The sequence below is a fragment of the Bos mutus genome, chromosome 4 (genome assembly GCF_027580195.1).
Source record: "Bos mutus isolate GX-2022 chromosome 4, NWIPB_WYAK_1.1, whole genome shotgun sequence".
Classification (NCBI taxonomy): Eukaryota; Metazoa; Chordata; class Mammalia; order Artiodactyla; family Bovidae; genus Bos; species Bos mutus.
Window position 1 is genome coordinate 107,878,638 of NC_091620.1, and position 21,967 is coordinate 107,900,604.

Genomic DNA, 21,967 nt, shown 5'->3' on the forward strand with positions numbered 1-21,967 from the left:
CCTTCTCCAGGGGATATTCCCAACCCAGGAATCAAACCCAGGTTTCCTGCACTGCTGGCACATTCTTTACCGACTGAGAATGTGTGTGTGCCTGTACCACACACACAATTCATGGCTAAATACAAATTCAAATAAAATTATTTACATAGAGATGCTGAAGTCAATGCTGGAATTTGAAGTAATATAAGGAATCATCTTAATTTAATAACTCTGCTGCTGCTGCTGCTAAGTCGCTTCAGTTGTGTCCGACTCTGTGCGACCCCATAGGCGGCAGCCCACCAGGCTCCGCCACCCTTGGGATTCTCCAGGCAAGAACACTGGAGTGGGTTGCCATTTCCTTCTCCAATGCATGAAAGTGAAAAGTGAAAGTGAAGTCACTCAGTCGTGTCCGACTCTCAGTGATCCCATGCATCACTACCAGGCTCCTCCATCCATGGAATTTTCCAGGCAAGAGCACTGGAGTGGGGTGCCATTGCCTTCTCTCTTAATAACTCTAAAATAATGTTAAAATTAATATTAATTTTGTTATCTTTAAAGCATTTATTAATCAACATGTTTCATTGCATTTAATATCACCATTTTAGGAAAGCAATATGATAAACTTGGATAAGAAGTAAGCTATTATACAATATGAGTGTAAACACTATTCCATTAAAAAAATCCTTTTAATCATGTATTCTTTACATTTATCCAGAATAAGAAAATTCCTTCTAGAAAGATATTTCTTCCAGAGGCAAAAACTAACTGCAGGAGACCTTCTAAAAAGGAATCTAAATTTATATACTATATTCTGACACTGGATATTTGTAGGACATTGTCTAACACACAAGAAATATTTATCTACACTGTGTTTCAATCAAGAGAAAAAACAAATCAATTAAAGATATTTTCACAGATTGCATTACAGGATTCAAGGAATCAATTAACTAATAAAAACTAGTGGTATTTTTTAGTAAATGCCTCTTTTATCCCTGAGCCATTTTCTCATTACAGACAAATTTATGAGTTGCAGCAGAAATTAAGAACCTACTGGACCCTTTAAGAAATGACAAATATTCTTCAAATATAAGCATTTTCACTGAAGACCATCAAAATATAACTGATTATTTTTCTGCAAGATTTAAATAAAGCAGGGACCCTCTTCTGAAATCTAAAGAAAACAAATTACTTTAATTGTGACTCTTTGCAGGCAAAAGAGTTTTTCTAAACTGTATAAACTGAAATTAGTAAAAAGTGACAGACTGTGACATCCATAAAAGTGTCATCCTTGTAAAAACAGGCTTATTATTAATTACTTTTAAGGAAGAAAGGAAAGGCACTCTTCCCTAATTTAATTATTTTATAAATGCTTTCATGTATCTGGTTTGCTTTTAAAGATTACTAAATAAAAAACTGATTTATCTGTTCTTAAAACTTACATGAAGTTGCAAGATGCTGAAATTTGACTTCACAGGACAAAGCTCCCAGGTCTCATTCTCTAGAAACATTCTCAGTTCATCAAGCCTTGTTCTTAAAAACAAATAACGAATAATCCCAAAAGTAAGAAGAAAAGCACACTGCACGCAAGAATTAATGTAACAAAAACTATTACAGTTATCACTGTGATCATAATCAATTTTGAAAATCCATTCAGACCAATGTAGTAAACACAAACATTTGCTTTTATGTACTTATCTGTAAGAGAAAAAAACCTCAAGTATTTACCAAACCCAATAATATTTCTACTATATTGCAAAAATAATAAATGCAGGGAAAATGACATTTTTATTAAGGGACTAAACTAAGCGACTCACCAACTCATGTACATAAGATATCCTTTAGCTAATGACATCATTGCCAAAAGAAAAAAACAAGAAATAATTTACAGGGTTTATGAAACCATAAATACTGACAAATGTTAAATGTTATGTTATTGTTATGTTTAATTTAATGTTATGTTAAAAAGCATAGATCTTAATCATTCTTACTAAACCACAATATCAAGGTGATTATCACTCTCTAAATATATTTTAGCTCAGCGCCTATCTCTACACAACATTTACAAGACAAATTAGTAAGTATGGCACTTAAATTAACAAGTAGTCACACATTATACTGCTTACTGTTTTCTGAGTGTGTGCATGTGAGTGTATGTACGTTCAGTAGTGTCCAACTCTTTGTGATTCATGGACTGTAGCCTGCTAGGGTCTTCTGTCCATGGAATATTCAGGCAGGAATACTGGAGTGGGTTGCCATTTCCTTCTCCAGGGGATTTTTCTGACCCAGGGATCGAACTCCCATCTCTTGTGTCCCCAGCACTGGCAGGCAAATCGTTTACCAGAAGCACCGCCTGGGAAGCCCTGTATCTTCAGTAATCAGTATATATACAAGCAATTCCAGAGAAACAAATACTTCTTTCTTGTTAATGCAGGAATAAAAAGGCCAGTGCCTGTCCTCTTCCTACAACAAACCTCACTGCTGTTACTAAAATCATGCTAAAAACAAAATCTAGATTTTTAAAACAAAAACCCACAGGTTCTAAATTAAAGATGGAATAAATGGTAAAATCTGTGAAAAGCAGAAACTGTTCAAAATATTAGTGAGTTTAATAGACAAGGGCTTTAAAGTACCTACTGTAAACAAGTTAAACAAAATACAGAAAAAAAGATGCACAAAATGGAGAGAAAATTTTTTTAAGAACTGCAATAATAAAAACAAAAAAGAATCAAACATTCTATAACTGAAAAAATACAATACTTCAAATTAAAATTGGGTAAGTAAAACACCCGATTTTTACTTCCCTGGTGGCTCAGACGGTAAAGCGTCTGTCTATGATGTGGGAGACCCAGGTTTGATCCCTGGGTTGGGAAGATCCCCTGGAGAAGGAAATGGCAATCCACTCCAGTACTATTGCCAGGAAAATCCCATGGACAGAGGAGCCTGGTAGGCTACAGGGGTTGCAAAGAGTCGGACACGACTGAGCGACTTCACGTTCACATTCAAGCAAAACACCAGATCACAGAATTAATGAACTTGAAGACAGTTTGATAGGAAATAGCAAACCTGAAGCACAAATGGGGAAAAAAAAGGAAAAAAGGGAAGAAACAGAAAAGATCATAAGAGATAGGTGAGGCTGTCAAAACATCTAGCATGCATACAACTGGATGGAGAGGACAGAGAGAAGCGCAAAAGAAACGTCTGAAATGGTAGGTCACGGCTGAGAATTTGGCAGAAGTGGTTGTGCCCATACCTGTCACCATTTACAAAAATTAACTAAAATGAATCACAGATCAAATGTAAGAACTAAAACTATGAAGCTTACAACTCTTACAATTCTACAAAGAAAAGATAAATCAATTTTAAAATGGGCAAATGCTTTGAACAGATATTTTTTGTAAAGAAGATATATGAATGACCAGTAAACATGCAAAAAGTGTCATTCATCAGGCAAATATAAATCCAAACCGTAAGGAGGTACTGCTTCACAACCACCAGGATAGCTAAATCAAAGAGACAACAAGAGCTAGCAAGGGTTTGGAGAAGTTAGAACCCTTATATAGTGCTGGTGGAAATGCAAAATGGTACACCACTTTGGAAAAGTTTGGTAGTTCCTCAAAATGTCATATATAGAGTTACCATATGACCCAGAAACTTCGCTCTGTGTTGGTTTTCTGTGGCTACTATAATAAATTAACAAAACTGGGTGACTTAAGGCTTAAGGTGGTGCTAGTGGTAAAGAACCCATCTGCCAATGCAGGAGACTTGGGTTCAATCCCAAGACAGAGGAGCCTGGTGGGCTACAGTTCATAGGGTCGCAAAGTGTCTGACACGACTAAAGTGACTTAGCATGCGCACACACAGGTGACTTAAGACAACAGAAATTTATAATCTCACAGTTCTGGAGGCCAGAAGTCTGAAATCACAAAGTGGAAATCAAGATGTCAGCAGGAATACACTCTCTCCAGAAGCTCTAGAGGAGAATCTGTTCCTTGAGTCTTCTGATTTATGCTAATTGCTACCATTCCTTGGCTAGTAGCCACAGCACCCCATCTTCTACCTGTCTTCACATAACTTTCTCCTCTATGTGTCTCTATATCTGTATCAAGTTCCCTTCTATCTCTCTTTAACTGTGATGGCATTAGGGCCCACCCAGATAATCCAAGATAATCTCACCACAAAGTCATTAACTTAGTCATATCTACAAAATACTTTTTCCAAATAAATTAACATTTACAGCTGCCAAATATTAGGACCTAATTTATGTTGGGGGGTGGGGGAAGGGGGACAGAGGGAAATAGACAAAACATTTGTCATCTTACTACACATTCCTAGATACATACCCAAAGAACTGATGATATATGTCTATGCAAAAACTTATACAGAAATGTTTACAGCAGCATCATTAGCAAGAGAGTTCCAGAAAAAAACGTCTATTTCTGCTTTATTGACTATGCCAAAGCCTTAGACTCTGCAGATCACAATAAACTGTGGAACATTCTTAAAGAGATGGGAATACCAGACCACCTTACCTGCCTCCCGAGAAACCTATATGCAGTCAGGAAGCAACAGTTAGAACTGCACATGGAACAAAAGACTGGTTCCAAATAGGAAAAGGAGTACGTCAATGCTGTATACTGTCATCCTTTGTTGGGGTCCTTTAATGGACCGGGACCTGGCGGTCGGGAGGCGACGATAAGAAAGTAAAAGAGAGAAAGAGGCTGATACTCCCTGGTTTACGCAGAAAACCAAAAAGTCCTTGACACAGGACTTGCGTCTCTCACAAAGGCACCAGGCGCCCTCTCGAGGAGGGGTGAAGGCACAGGGCACCTTCTTGAGAGAGTCTTAGAAGCCCAGGCAGAAGAGTAAGCAAGACTGGTCTCTGCGTTCCAAGGAATCAGCCAGAGAGAGAGAGAGAGAGAAAGAAAGAGATGGAGACCCAAGCTCTGATGGAGCAAAGGTGCATTAATGAATTTTCTGTGAGTATATATAAGCTGTGGTACAAGAAGTTTCTTACAACTATGATAAAGATCAGAAAACCAAGCGTGTAACAACTGTTACCAAGGGAACAAGGGATTAATAATTGCCACAAGGTCAGAAGACCATCCATATCTCAAGAAAGGGGATCGAGACTAAGTAGTTTTGTTGTAAAGAGAATGTTTACTAAAGGAGACTCAAGCCTGTCTCACACAATGACCCTGGTTCCTGGGAGCAGCATTCTGCTCCACTTGAAAAGAAACAAAGGACCTGTGAGAAACAGCAGGTAGGAATCCTCCTGTTAAACATTCCCCGACAATCCTTCATATTTAACTTATATGCAAAGTACATCATGAGAAACACTGGGCTGGATGAAGCACAAGCTGGAATCAAGATTGCCGGGAGAAATATCAGTAACCTCAGATATGCAGATGACACCACCCTTATGGCAGAAAGTAAAGAGGAACTAAAAAGCCTCTTGATGAAAGTGAAAGTGGAGAGTGAAAAAGTTGGCTTAAAGCTCAACATTCAGAAAACTAAGATCATGGCATCTGGTCCCATCACTTTATGGCAAATAGATGGGGAAACAATGGAAACAGTGTCAGACTTTATTTTGGGGGGCTCCAAAATCACTGCAGATGGTGACTGCAGCCATGAAATTAAAAGATGCTTGCTTCTTGGAAGGAAAGTTATGAACAACCTAGACAGCATATTAAAAAGCAGAGACATTACTTTGCCAACAAAGGTACATCTAGTCAAGGCTATGGTTTTTCAATAGTCATGTATGGATGTGAGAGTTGGACTATAAAGAAAGCTGAGCACCAAAGAATTGATGCTTTTGAACTGTGGTGTTGGAGAAGACTCTTGAGAGTCCCTTGGAGACTCTCAAGGAGATCCAACCAGTCCATGCTAAAGGAGATCAGTCCTGAGTGTTCATTGGAAAGACTGATGTTGAAGCTGAAACTCCAATACTTTGGCCACCTCGTGCGAAGAGCTGACTCTGAAAAGACCCTGATGCTGGGAAAGACTGAAGGCAGGAGGAGAAGGGGACGACAGAGGATGAGATGGTTGGATGGCATCACAGACTCAATGGACATGGGTCTGGGTAAACTCTGGGAATTGGCGATGGACAGAGAGGCCTGGCGTGCTGCAGTCCATGGGGTCGCAAAGAGTCAGACATGACTGAGCAACTGAACTGAACTGAAAAAGTGAAAACAACCCAAATGTCCATTAACTGAGGAAAGGATAATCAAATTATGGTCTACCCATACAATGGAATATTATTTACCAATGAAAAAGAAAGAAGTTCTGTTACATGCTCCAACATGGATGAACTGTTAGAAATATTCTAAGTTAGAGCCAAACACAAAAGGCCATATAATGTATGATTTCATTTTTATGAAATGTTTATATGCAGGCAAACACAATGGGCAAATACACAGAGACAAAAAATAAGTAAGTGATTGTCAGATGCTACAGGAGGAGAAAAGTGCCAATTAACTGGTAAAGGGTTACTTTTTGAAGTGATAAAAATATTCTGAAATTAGACAGTGGTGATGCTGTTGCTGAATTATTAATATATACTTTATAGGAGTGAATTTTTGGCATTTTTGGTATGTGACTTATATCTCGATGAAGCTATTACTATAGAACAATTATTGAGATAGGCAGGACTCTAAAAGGCACTCTAAAATCCCTAAAGATTGTCTGCACTATTGCCCAGGACTAAATATGATGAAGACCACCCTGTGATTACATCACCAAATATGGAAAAAAGGGATTCTACTGATATAAGTAAGATTACTTGAACTGCCTTGAGTTAATCAAAACAGAAATTATCCAGGTGGAACACCCTAATTGAACAAGCCCTTTTAAAGTAGATCTTTATTCTTCTCCTGACAAAAGATGGGGAAGTCAGACAGAATTTCTGGCTTTTGAAACCAAAGGGGTCAAGTGCAAGGACCAGAGACATAAGAAGCTGAAGGCTTTTTAGCTGACGGGTAGCATGAAAACAGAAACCTCAGTCCTAAACCCACAGGGCACGGAACTGGGCCAATGTCTTGAATGTGCTCAGATGCAGATTCTTCCTCAAAGTCTTCAGATGAAAGATCAGCTAACACCTGGATTTAGGCCCTATGAGAACCTAAGCTGGGAACCTAGACAAGACATCCAGACTTTCACAGAACTGTGAGAAAGCAAAAGGGCATTGTTTTAAGTTGCTAAAATTCATGGTATTCTATTACACAATAATATAAAACTATTATGGTGACGAAAGATACCAACTCACAGACTGAAGCTTAGTTATACCTACATATAAAAAGTATAGAAAATAATATAGAAAGTAAAATATATGACAATAACATTAAAAGAGAAGGTAAATGAGTTATAAAGTTGGTTCCTGCATTATTTTGGAAGCATATTAACCTAAGGTCAACTGTAACAGAACAGGAATGCATATTGGAATGTTGATGGTAGCCACTACCAGAATACAAATTTTAGGCTGACAAAAAAGTAATTTGAAAATTGAAAAGACACAGTCAATCCAAAAGAAAGCAGAGAGAGAAAAAAATGAATGAAAAAACAGTTATCTACACTTCTAGAAATCAAACAGCAATATGATGGGCTTAAACCCAACTATGCCAATAATAAATTACATGAAAATGAAATAAAGGTCCAATCGAAACACAAAAATTGTGCAATTGAAGGTTAAAATTAAAAAACCATATATGCTATTTATAAGAAGCATACTTGAACTATAAGGTTGAAGTTAAAATTAGACTGGAAGCAAAACTAGATTGAAAGTAAAAATTACAGACATGATATCTTAAAATTATGAACTACAAAGGAAATCTTATTGAAATTCTTTCTTCATCTATTAAAATGATCAATATTGTATTTTTCCTATAGCTGTGCAATAGTAAATTAAATTTATTAATTTTTAAAAAGTCTAGTCAACCGTGTATTCCTGTATTCAACTCTGCCTGTTCTTGAAGTATTGTCCTTTTTTAGATACACTGGATATAACTTGCCCATCTTTTGTTCAGGACTTTTGCCCTTAAGTTCTTTCGCGCTACTAACCTGTCATTTTTCTTGTTTGTAATGTTTTGGCATTAGTGCTATGATGGCCTCATAAAATAAGTTATAAAGCATTCCCTCCTTTTCTATTCTCTGCATTGGAAGGCAGATCCTTAACACCTGGACTACCACGGAAGTTCTCTTCTACTCTCTGAAGGAGTTTGTGTCTGACTCTGTGCGACCCATAGACGGCAGCCCACCAGGCTTCCCGTCTATGGGATTCTCCAGGCAAGAATACTGGAGTGAGTTGCCATTCCCTCCTCCAGGGGATCTTCTTGACCCAGGAATCAAATGCGTGTCTCCAGTGATTTCTGCATTGCAGGCTGTTTCTTTACCACTGAGACACCAGGGAAGCCCCTTAAGATCTATAGATATCCCTTTAACTGATGATATAATCTCTTTCTTCTTCTTGCCCAGTTTTGCTAAGTAGTATTGTAGATTTCCTTCTATTATACATTTACTTTCTCTTTCATTGACTTCTCAGTTCAGTTGCTCAGTTGTGTCTGACTATTTGCGACCCCATGGACTGCAGCACGCCAGGCCTCCCTGTCCATCACCAACTCCTGAAGTTTACCCAGACTCATGTCCATTGAGTCTGTGATTCCATCCAACCAGCTCATCCTCTGTCATCCCCTTCTCCTCCCACCTTCAGTCTTTCCCAGCATCAGGGTCTTTTCAGAGTCAGCTCTTCGCATCAGGTGACCAGAGTACTGGAGTTTCAGCTTCAACATAAGTCCTTCCAATGAACACCCAGGACTGATTTCCTTTAGCATGGATTGGTTGGATCTCCCTGCAGTCCAAGGGACTCTCAAGAGTCTTCTCCAACACCACAGTCCAAAAGCATCAAATCTTCGGTGCTCTGCTTTCTTTATAGTCCAACTCTCACATCCATACAGGACTACTGGAAAAACCATAGCCTTGACTAGATGGACCATTGTTGGCAAAGTAATGTCTGCTTTTTAATATGCTAAGGCGATGGCACCCCACTCCAGTACTCTTGCCTGGAAAATCCCATGGATGGAGGAGCCTGGTAGGCTGCAGTCCATGGGGTCGCGAAGAGTCGGACACGACTGTGCGACTTCACTTTCACTTTTCACTTTCATGCACTGGAGAAGGAACTTATGGCAACCCACTCCAGTGTTCTTGCCTGGAGAATCCCAGGGACGGGGGAGCCTGGTGGGCTGGCGTCTATGGGGTCACACAGAGTCGGACACGACTGAAGCCACTTAGCAGCAGCAGCAGCAGCAGCAGGTTGTTCGTAACTTTCCTTCCAAAGAACAAGTGTCTTTTAATTTCATGGCTACAGTCACCATCTGCAGTGATTTTGGAGCCCAAAAAAATAAAGTCAGCTGTTTACTTTTTCTACAGCTGTTTACTGTTTCTACTGTTTCCCCATCTATTTGCCATGAAGTGATGGGACCAGATGCCATGATCTTCGTTTTTTGAATGTTGAGCTTTAAGCCAACTTTTTCACTCGCCTCCTTCACGTATAGTGACTTCTACTCTTATAATTTATCTTCCCACTATTTCTTTAGGTTTAATTTGCTGTCATTTTCTAAACTTTTTGAAATGTAAGCTTAGGGCACTGATTTTCAAACTTTCTTCTTTAACCAAAAAATGCATTTAAAACTAAAAATCTCCCCCTCTGCTTTAGTTACACCTCACAGTTTTATATTATATGTTTATTAACATTCATTTTTAAATATTTTCTAATTCTCAATATGGTTCCTTCTTTAACATGGAAAATAGGTTGCTTAATATCCAAAAACTGGCAGATTTTCTAGTTCTCTCTTATTTATTTCTAGTTTAATTCCACTGTGGTCAGAATATGCTCTGATTTCAATCTTTTGAAAGACTTTTTCAAAGACTTGCTTTGAGTCCCAGCAATTGATTGACTTTGATTAACTGTCCTTCTGCTCTGAAAAAAAATATGAACTCTTCAGCTATTAAATATTATAATGTATACATACATATATGTGTAAACATATATATATATATATATCAATATATCTACATAAATTAGGTAAATTTTATTAACATCTGGTCTAACATATATCCGGACTGATTTTTTTGTCTGTTTATATTACCAATTACTAAAAGTGGCACGTAAAAATTCTCAACTATGATTATAAATTGTCTATTTCTTCTTCTAATCTGAATATTTTTGCTTTATATATTTTGATTTTATCTTAGTAAGAGCTTACAAATTTACGACTGTCATACCTTCCTAACGAAAATCTATTTATCATTATGAAGTATCTCCTTTACTTTTAGTAATACCTTTTGACTTAAAGTTGACTATCTCTTAGGAATTTCTTTCATCTGATATAGAGTGTCTACAAAAACCTACCACAAATATCATACTTACTGGTAAAGTACTGAGTGAAAGAATGTCCCTTGTTGGCACTTCTATTCAAAACTGTACCAGAAGTCCTAACCAATACAAATGTTAGAAAGTAATATATAAAACCATCACTATTCACACATGACATATTATATACATGGGCAATTCAAAAGAATTTCCAATTAAATTTACTAAAATGCTAATTTAACCCCCAGATCATAGGAATTCTGGGTCAACACACTAAATCAACTCACATGTCTATGTGTGTGAGAAACAACAAAAGCAACACAATTCAGAATAATATTTATAAAACCACAATATTTACATAATGTTCAGCCATGACTAGTCAGTGGTGACACAAGTTAAGAACAGCAGTTAACTCTGACTGAGGCTACTGACTGAGAAAAGTACAAGAGATTCTTCGGGGATACTGGAAAAGTTACATATATTAACCTGGGAAGTTTATGCAGTGTGTGTGCCTGCGGGCTAAGTCACGTCAGTCGTGTTCGACTCTGTCCACGGGGATTTTCCAGACAAGAATAGTGGAGTGGGTTGCCACACGCTCCTCCAAGAGATCTTCCCAACCAAGGAATGGAATCCACAACTCTTGGGTCTCCTGCACTGTAAGGCAGGTTCTTTACCACTAGCGCCACCTGGGAAGCCCCTTATGCAGTATACATATATTAAAAATTCACAGAGTTGTACAATAAGATATGCATACATTTATGTGAGTTTGGAGAAGGCAATGGCACCCCACTCGAGTACTCTTGCCTGGAAAATCCATGGACGGAGGAGACTGGTAGGCTGCAGTCCATGGGGTCACGAAGAGTCAGACATGACTGAGCGACTTCCCTTTCACTTTTCACTTTCCTGCATTGGAGAAGGAAGTGGCAACGCACTCCAGTGTTCTTGCCTGGAGAATCCCAGGGACGGGGGAGCCTGGTGGGCTGCCGTCTATGGGGTCGCACAGAGTCGGACGTGATTGAAGCGACTTAGCAGCAATAGCAGCATGTGAGTTAAGTTTTAATAAAATTTTTTCAAAGGAAAAAACTATTAATCTATCACTATCCTCCCAAACTGTCTGCAATAAAAGGCAGGCCCATTTTAAAGGTAAAGCCACAGGTGGCTCAAGCAAGCATTCATCCACTTGTGAGGGGTCACAGGCTCACAACTAGCAGACAGCAGAGACAGGGGCCTGGCCTGATTTCCAAGTCACGTTCTTTTCACTGCAACATGGTCAGCAACAACAGCAAAAAGGAAAAATATCCCTTTTTACTGGAAACCATACATTGGTTAATATTATCCAAATGGATTCAATAAAGCCAAGGAAAACTTCCTCTGCAACGCTTTCCCCAAGAACATTTTATACAAATGGAAGGATCTATATTTTATATCCTTTTTTCTAATTTACTGGACTAACACACACAAGATAGCAGCTATGGTAAAAAAGCAGTTAAGTATGTAAAGTACAAACTGAGATCAGATGCTGAATAACAAAATTGACTGTAATCATAAAGTTAAGTGAAAAGCAATCTCGGTCATTACTTTAAGCGAAGTGGGTGTCACTTGCATCTTCAAGAAACCAGAATATCAGCAGGATACAAAGAATTTTTTTGGCAAACTAAAGAACAGGTGCAACTAAAATAAAATTAAAGAGATTTTAAAGTGCAAACATTGTGAAGAAGATAATAACCAATCTACAAACTGTCTCAAATATGTTGACCGCCAAGTTAAAGGGAAAATATCAATGAATTACAAGTGTGTGAAATACAGATCTTTTACTTAACCTAATAAAAGATTAAAGCAATAGGAGTTAGGCTCCAAAAGCAAATGATAAAAGCACAGAGTTTAAAGAAGGTAGAATACCCAACATAAGCTTTATACACTTTGTAGAGAAGGAACCTGATGCTCAGAAAATTAAAGATTGGTTAAAATCACATGGGTGGTAAAGCTAGTGAGGAACACAGTAAAGGTTGGAACCCAAGGCCACTGATAACACCGCACGGCCCCAAACGTTTTACCAGCAGGAGGAAAAGTGGAATTTGATAGTTGTTCACTCACTATTATGGTATATTTATGTGTATGTACATATTTCTGTTCTGTATATATGTACATTCACATTATATATACACACATGTATATATATGTGTGTGTATATAATGTGAATGTACATATATACAGAAGAGAAACTAGTCTGATATAAGAGGTATATATTATGAAGACACTGTCCCTTTTGCTCTCATTTTAAGTTCAAAATTTAAGCCCTCTTGTATAGTTTAGACATGGAAAATAGTCATATTTTACATAATTGAATTTTTAGAAGAACATGTCATGTACTAAAAATAAACTAATTTATTGGTACCATTTTCACCAAATCCCCCCAAAACCTGGTTTCTGAAAACATTTCTCCATTTTCCCAAGGAATACAGCAAACAGGGCTGCAACAGTATCTCCTATTCCACACACAGCTCTTCTACATGACCTAACCACTCCCCTGTCAACAGAGAAAGTCTGATTTCCCTCCCGTTCAATCTGAACCAGCGTTATGAGAAGTCTACATTCGATGGAATGTGGTAGAAGGACTGCATGAGTCCCAAGCGTGTCTGAAAAGGCCAAGCACCCTCCACGTGGTTCTCTTGGAATGCTAGTTCCAAGGGAAGCCAGCTGCCATAGAAGAAGTCCAACCACACTGAGAGCGCCACACGAGGGAGGCCACATGTGGGCCGCTGAAACCAAGCCAGCTGTACAGCCTTCCAGCCACCTCCACCAAGTGAAGCCATCCTGAACCCGCCACACAAAGCTGAGCGCTGAGTCACCCCAGTCAATGCTATGAGGAGCAGAAGGATCTTGATCCCTGCTTAAATTATTCCTGACTCACAGAATACATGAAATAACAATAAGATGGTGGTTGTTTTAAGCCTGTAAGTTTCAGGATAGTTTGTTATAATGCAATACTAGGTAAATGTATCCATGGACACTTATACTTCAATGTATATATAACAAATAACTTCAATGTATATATAACAAATAACTTCAATGTACATTGAAGTTATTATACTGGTTAACCTTTTCCTTAAAAAAAAAATCTCTCAGGTATCTTATACAACTAAAATTACTGATAACTTATTTTCTACTCTCTCTGAAGCCTTAACCAAAACAGTGTACTTGGCAGAAGATATATGGGCAGGGGAGGGAGGAGCAGTGTGACATGAGCAGGCAAGTTGGTTTTAGAAGATATCAGGTCCAATATTCAAACCAGAAGACATGATTCAATCACTTGACCAAGAGAGAAAACAAAGATAAGTATATGGATAATAAAACTAACTCTAGAAGCACACATTTTAAATACACTTTAAGGAATAAACCAAGCCTTTCTTACTCAGGCAAGCAAAGACGTTTCTCCCTACAAGGATAGGTGATCTTTCTCTTCTTCTGACATCAGTCAATGCACCTTTAAGGTCACTGAACACATTTATAAACTTTGATTATTAAAGCAATTAAAAACAAACTGTACTTGTTAAATGTCTTGACAACAGTACACTACTGCACAGTCTCTACGTCATTACTGTTTTAGATTATTTGTGCTTTGGGGAATTCTGCAACATCTGCCAGAAGACTGACAGCTTTCGGTATATACAAACTTAGAGCCTGAACATAAAGAAACTTGGGGAAATAAAACACACCTTGAAAGATGTGAAGTTACACTGACAGATGATGACAGAGACTGTGCTTCCTCACATGCTCATCCAACTTTGCCCAAGAAAAACATAACAGCAGGCAAACTTTAATACTTCCACAAAAAAACACCAGTGCATTCTGTAAACAGCTGTTCTGCCAAAGAGTAAAATGCTTCTACGTTCACCCTGTTGTTAAGTCTATGTCTTCAAACCAACAGCCTAAATGGACTCAAAGTCAGGATAATTCGGTTCAGGAATTTCTTCATTCTCAAGAGCTCTATTTGGCAGAAGACCATGAAACAAACTGTAAGCATGTTTAAACACTTTAATAAAATCGAAACAGATGATGCTAGTTCACCGTGTTTCACGGTATTTTTTGGTATTTATGTAGTATGATTTGGTGAAGGAGGTATTAAATCAGAATTTAGTAGATTTAGATTCATCACTGGCTAATGTAATGACTTTCATCAACTCAATATTTGTCCACTGGCATCGTTTCTAAACTGCCTGTTAAGTTCATCTTGCTTTAGAACAGAGTGATGGTTGGCACCCACTTTGCCAAGTAATTTTCATTATAATTTCCCAAATGGCAGCTGTTGGAGAGAGAATGATTACTGGCAGTATATAAGCAAGACTGGTTTAAACACTGCGGAAAGGGAAGTATACTACAAAAAAAAAAAATTAAATCTTTATGTTTTAACCTACTTTTATAATATACAGAGCAGCATAAAAAAAGGGAAAGATCTGCAGGTAATACTTAGGGAGACCATTTAGTCCAACCACCTCATTTTACAATTGATAGATAGAACCATATCCCAGAGGGTTAAGTAATTTGGTCAATGTCAGTGAAGTGAGAGGCAAAAACGGGATAAGAACCCAATTTACTATTTCCCAGTCCTCCTCTCCTTCTAACGATACAATATAGCCTCCTCACTGTGAAACAAGTTTCACAAGTGTTTCTGAGAAAAGTCAATTAAAATGTTGAGTGTTTTGAAAACAAACATTAATATCTACATTTTCTAAGTTCATCAAGGTGAACTTTTGTGAGGAATCTCCATTAGCATCTAGAAATGCCTATTATACCTGGTGGCAACAGATGACAGACACCTTTTGATAATAAAGTGGAATGCAGAATGGAAACCATTAAATGAACCCACATTTCTGCACTGCATACATCTTGCAGTCACAATGAACAGAAGACCCTCCAGTGGTATTGTAGGATACAAAGCAATCTTTGGGAAATGGACAAGCAGCATGCCTTCATTCTAACGGGTAAGTTAGGTTTCTCCTTTCTTCACAATTCTTGATTCTTTTCCATTTCCCATCTGTGATTACAAGGCCACTCTCATTTTGGAAAGCAATGTGTACAGGCTGGGACTTCTACTTTAGTAGGGCTTAAGTTTTAACAGAAAAGGAAGCTGTAAACAAAGGTAGTGTTAGGGTTTTATGTTGTTCCCTTACCACTGTCTTCCTGTGCATGCGTGCTAAGTCACTTCAGTCATGTCCGACTCTTTGTGACCCCACGGACTGTAGCCCAGCAGGCTCTTCTGTCCATGGAATTCTCCAGGCAAGAATACGGGAGTGGGTAACAATTTCCTTCTCAAGGGGATCTTCCCAACTCAGGGATCAAATCTGGGTCTCCTGCACTGCAGGCAAATTCTTTTTGAGAATCTGAGCCACCACGGAAGCCCACTTTGGTAAATAATCAATTTAAATTATACCTGTGGAGGATTCATTTTGATATTTGGCAAAACTAATACAATTTTGTAAAGTTTAAAAATAAAATAAAATTGTAGTTGGAAAAAAAAATAAAAAAAAAGAAAGCAAGCATCTTAAAAAAAAAAAGAAAGAAAAGAAACATGGCAAAGCACAGATCAGATAGCAATATTAGGAATAGATTTAGACGTCAGTAATTATTCTACATCAAATAGACTTGTGCATTTGTACAAAAGTGTAAATTTCATCTCTTTGGTTTCTTTTCCTTCCACATACACTTTTAGGAAAATAGCTGTCAAATAAACCTTTTAAGATTTCAAAAATATATATATATATATATTTTTAAAAATAAATATTTAATGAGTGAGTGAGTGAAAGTCACTCAGTCGTGTCTGACTCTTTGTGACCCCAGGGACTACACAGTCCATGGAATTCTCTAGGCCAGAATACTAGAGTGGGTAGCCTTTCCATTCTCCGGTGGATCTTCCAGATCTAGGAATTGAACCGGGGTCTCCTGCCTTTTAGGCCGATTCTTGACCAACTGAGCTATCAGGAAAGCCCATATTTAATTTTAAGAGTTTACTATTAAGACAGAAAATGTGTACTTAAAAATATTGAATAATAGTCAATGGTTTCACATGCAGTAATCTCTCTTCTGACTCAGCACATATCACTGTGACCAGGGGTTGACTCTGAACAAGGAGAAAAAGAATTTCAAATCCCAACTCTCCCTGGTACCAAGTAACAACAAAATCAAAACATTTTAAAAAGCAGACTAACAAGTGAAATATACCTCAATGCAAATGATAAAATATATGTAAGAGATACAGTACCGGGTCCAGCTTACATGGAGAAAGGTCTAATACCTGTTCACTCTCTCAGTTTAATGCTACTTTAAGCGTACCATCACACTGCTACATGAACATTCTTTCCCACCTTTGTCCACTCCCAAAACTACTCCACAGCACCCTTTTTAAACTGGTAGTCACTGTTTGTCAAAGCAACATAGTACATAGTCTTGGCCTTGTAGCTAGATTCTGAATATCATGCCCCCTTCTCTAAAAGCCTTTTTACTCCTAAAAGGCACGTAGTTTCAAGCACGTCCGCCTCGCTGAGTGCTGCCTCTATTGATTTAACTTCCTTACTAAACTCACACCATATATGCAGGTAGAGAATAGTGGTCAAATGTTTCTAGGGATCCTCCACGTAAGAATCATCTTATACCCACAAAGAAGTCAGTTCAACATTTTAAACCCCTTAAGACAAAGTACATATTGAAATTTACAAAAAGTAATGAGAATAACTTATGTTATTTTTGGTAGAAAAGAAATACAAAGAGCTACAAAGAAGACAGTCTTTCAAATTCAAAAGTAATTCTTTTAAACCAATCAATGCTGTAAGATTAATAAACATGAGAAAAAGCTATTCTTACTAGCTAAATAAGTCTATACATGTTTATTAGAGTTCTTACCTATGGTAGTTCTTAAAATAATTGACACTTTGTTTTCTAATAGATTCTTGCAAAACTTCAGACTTGCTACCACAAAATTCTTCTCCAACTTGCATCAACCTAGGTGGACAGAAAGATTTATAACAATTTCAGCAACATGTTTATTATAGGGAAATAAAAGAAGTCCAGGTCATCTTTATTCAAAGATAACAAATCATAAAAATTTGGATGCTTGAAGAAATTCTAAAGATTACAAATGCATTACAGTTTACAAACATCAATAGGGCAGAAATATTTAAACACATTCACAAATAAACCAGCAGAAATTAGACTGTGAATGCTCAATTATCTTCACTTCCACGAAGTTACAGCTTGTAACTCACTGATTCGAGATTTCATTAATTATCATGGTTCAATGAAACAAGATAAAGAATAAGACAAGATCTCAAATACTACCTGCTGATTATATCCAAAACAAAGATGAAATCATCATATTTGAATATAGACAAATCAGTTCCAAGCAAGTAGGTTTTAACTTTTAGCTGAACATCCTATAAAACAAAACAAAAAATGTTTCAAGTAAATCCAAAATAAAGAAGGTAAGTTCTAAGAACCATGTTTTTGTATAGCTACACATTAAAATGAGACAGGAATAGATTAACTTGATAAAAAAAAATATCTATTTAGGCCAATACCCAACAAAGGGTGATATCAGAAACAGTTCCATAATCAAATATAAAAATAGTATAGGCCACAGTCATCACTATTAATATACACATACACATGCAAGATAAGAATTATATTCTTATACTAGATACACAGGTAAAGATCACCACTATTTGTGTATATCTAGTATAATCACCTTATACTGTATGCAGTAATCACTTAAATCTGCATACAGATTTAAGTAATCACCTTAAATCTGTATGCAGGTCAAGAAGCAACAGTTAGAAATGGACATGGAATAACAGACTGGTTCCAAATCAAGAAAGGAGTGCGTCAAGGCTGTATATTGTCACTCTGTTTATTTAACCTATATGCAGAGTACATCGTGTGAAATGCCAGGCTGGATGAAGCTGGAATCAAGATTGCTGAGAGAAATATCAATAACATCAGATTTGCAGATGACACCACCCTTATGGCAGAAAGTGAAGAACTAAGAGCCTCTTGATGAAAGTGAAAGAGGAGAGTGAAAAAGTTGGCTTAGAACTCAACACTCAGAAAACTAAGATCATGGCATCTGGTCCCATCACTTCATGGCAAATAGATGGGGAAACAATGGAAACTGACAGACTTTATTTTGGGGCTCCAAAATCCCTGCAGATGGTGACTGCAGCCATGAAATTAAAAGACGCTTGCTCCTTGGAAGAAAAGCTATGACAAACCTAGACAGCATATTAAAAAGCAGAGACATTACTTTGCCAACAAAGGTCCATCTAGTCAAGGCTATGGTTTTTCCAGTAGTCATGTATGGATGTGAGAGCTGAACTATAAAGAAAGCTGAGCGCCAAAGAATTGATGCTTTTGAACTGTGGTGTTGGAGAAGACTCTTGAGAGTCCCTTGGGCTGCAAGGAGATCCAACCAGTTCATCCTAAAGGAGATCAGTCCTGGGTGATCATTGGAAGGACTGATGCTGAAGCTGAAACTCCAATACTTTGGCCACCTGATGCGAAGAGCTGACTCTGAAAAGACCCTGATGCTGGGGAAGACTGAAGGCGAGAGGAGAAGGAGACATCAGAGGATGAGATGGTTGGATGGCATCACTAACGCAATGGACGTGAGTTTGAGTAAGCTCCAGGAGTTGGTGACGGACAGGGAAGCCTGGAGTGCTACAGTCCATGGGGTTGCAAAGAGTTGGACACGACTGAGCAACTGAACTGAACTAGGTGTATAGGTAAAAATCACCAATCACTACTTGGTACGCTAGAAACCCCAAAATAATTGATTCAAAATAATCAGAATAAGATAATTATGTGAGGTATTTATGTACAACATATAAAAATTAATATTTCCATGTATACCTGTTGTGGCACCTGAAAATGGAGAGATTTCATTCAAAAAAAATTATTAAAAATACAGTACACTTAGGAATAACTTTAATAAGGGCTATCAGATCTATAAGAAAGAACTATTAATAGCAACTCTAAGGGGATACAAAAGAATGTCCATAAATTGAGTTAAGGGACTGAATAGGTGACTAAATATTATAAATATGTCCATTTTTCCAAGTTAATGTAGAGATACAGGGAGATTCTAACCAAAATCACATACACAAAAAAATTTTCTTCTGAACAATTATTCTAATATTCACCAGAAATAAGAAATAGACAATAACCTTTTTTAAAAAAATAGTGCTTTGAAAAGAGGGAGTAAAAGTTATGAGTGATATCAGAGGACTTGTACCACCTACATTAAGATATTAAAAACTATCCAAAAAATGCTAGCAATATACAGAAAAATCAATGGAATAGGAAAGATAAATCAAACAGTGCTAATACACATGTAAGTGCTTAACAAACAGCAATAAAAACTACTGTTTTCTGAGTATTTACTTTTCTCCAGCATTATACTAAGAACTTTACATATTATCTTTAATTCTAAAACAGGGTTGTTAAGCAAGCCTTCATTATCCCCCTAGGCAAAGAGAAACTGAAAGAGGTCAAAGTGAAAGTAAAAGTTGCTCAGTTCAGTTCAGTCACTCAGTCGTGTCCAACTCTTTGTGACCCCATGAACCGCAGCATGCCAGGCCTCCCTGTTCATCACCAACTCCTGGAGTCTACCCAAAACCATGTCCATTGAGTCAGTGATGCCATCCAACCATCTCATCCTTTGTCATCCCCTTCTCCTCCTGCCCTCAGTCTTTCCCAGCATCAGGGTATTTTCAAATGAGTCAGCTCTTCGCATCAGGTGGCCAAAGTATTGAAGTTTCAGTTTCAACATCAGTCCTTCCAATGAACACCCAGGACTGATCTCCTTTAGGATGGGCTGGTTGGATCTCCTTGCAGTCCAAGGGACTCTCAAGAGTCTTCTCCAACACCATACATCTCAGTTACGTCCAACTCTTTGTAACCCCATGGACCATACAGTCCATGGAATTCTCCAGACCAGAATGCTGGAGTGGGTATCCTTTCCCTTCTCCAGGAGATGTTCCCAACCCAGGGACAGAACCCAGGTCTCCCTCATTGCAGGGGCATTCTTTGAAAGAGGTCAACTAATTGCCTAAATCCACATGCCAGTGAAAGAGAAAGCAAAGATTTAACCCAGGTCTATCTGCCTTCAGAGTCTCCTCTTTTCACTGACTCTTGCTACAAGGAGGTATCCCAAAAAAAGAGAGAAGAACAAAGATTATCCAAGAAGTAGAGAAGGGAAACCTGAATAACTGGTGGTGGGGGGGGTTGTATGTGGGGGAAGACATCCTCTCTTTACATCACGTATCAAAAGAAATATAAAACAGATTAAGTAAATGTTTTTGTACGCTTTCAAAAGATAAAAAATTCAATAAAAAGGCAAAAATATTTTCTAACTACCTATTAAGTTTTCTAAGCAGTATTCTAGGTATTAGGGATATAGCAATTAATACAAACTTTCGATAAGTATTTGTAATTACCAAATGAATACTGACCAGAGCTTTACATAAAAAAGCATACTTTAAGAATAAATGCAACATGTCATAAAGGACAAATGTCAACAGTTTGACCTCATAAAAAACCATCTGCACATCAAAAATGTAAGTTAAAATACACAAATGATATACAAAGGATTATCCTTTATCAAATAAGTATTTTAAAACGAATGAGCAAAAAATATGAGAAAATAATTCACAAATAACTAATAGATTTTTAAATGTTCAAGTTCTCAAATAATTAAAGAAGTATAAAGTAAAACACTAATGAAAATATAAACATCATATTCAATTGCTCTATTATAAGATAAAGCCACTCTTGGAAAAAAATTTTTTTCTATATCAATAGGAGACAAAATCAAAACATGATACAAAAACATTTAAAATAAGGGAACTGTCAAGTATTTATTAGGAAAATATGAACAGTAATGGTAATAATAGAGCAAACTAGAATTCATTGCAAAATGCCTAAGAGGAAAAGAGCTATTTCTTTAAAATTAATAAAGAGAATTATGTACAAACAAGGTAAGTGGTTATTAGCATTGCAGCATCAGTCAACATAGTATCCAAATATAAAAAGCCAAAGCTGTTAGAAATAAAAAAAACCTGACAAAATTACAATCACACCAGAAGATTAAAACTGCTCCCTCAGAGCAGCACAGACCAAGAAAACCAAAACCAAATAAGGATATAGATGAGAGTAATACATAGTTAGCTGCTTTAATACACACACAGCCTAATTCCCAACACAAAGAAGAAATACGTGGTTATTTTTCAAATGCCCCTAGAAGAATTTAAAGGTAGGAAGTATATTAGATTGTAAAGATAACTTCCAATTCAAAAAAAGTAGAAATATGCCAACTCTAATTTCCTATAACAAAGAGAAATCAGTAAGCATTTTAAAACTGCCATTTCTCACATAGTTAAAGACTAAAAAGAAAATTTTGGAAGACCAAGAATTTCATATGGTTAAATATGTAAGCTCCATGAGGTCAAGGACCATGCGTTCAATTACCATGTTTGTAAACCCACAAACAGTGTGATACATATATTATGATTGATACAACCTTTTTCCCTGAAAGGTTCTAACTGAGTCAAAATGCAGGAAAAATTTGCCATAAAATTCTAA

The 21,967-nt window shown here is 37.2% G+C and overlaps 1 protein-coding gene across 1 annotated transcript in view; it reads right to left on the reverse strand.

Annotated features, from left to right (window-relative positions):
- The window catches only part of VPS50 (VPS50 subunit of EARP/GARPII complex), a 131,780-nt gene that overhangs the window by 40,546 nt on the left and 69,267 nt on the right, over nucleotides 1–21,967 (reverse strand). Inside the window, exons 15-17 of the mRNA XM_070369843.1 lie at nucleotides 17,672–17,766; nucleotides 17,237–17,335; nucleotides 1,419–1,509 (exon numbers count right to left, since the gene is read on the reverse strand). Of these exons, the coding sequence (XP_070225944.1) occupies nucleotides 1,419–1,509; nucleotides 17,237–17,335; nucleotides 17,672–17,766 (285 nt within the window). The remainder of the gene's footprint in view (nucleotides 1–1,418; nucleotides 1,510–17,236; nucleotides 17,336–17,671; nucleotides 17,767–21,967) is intronic.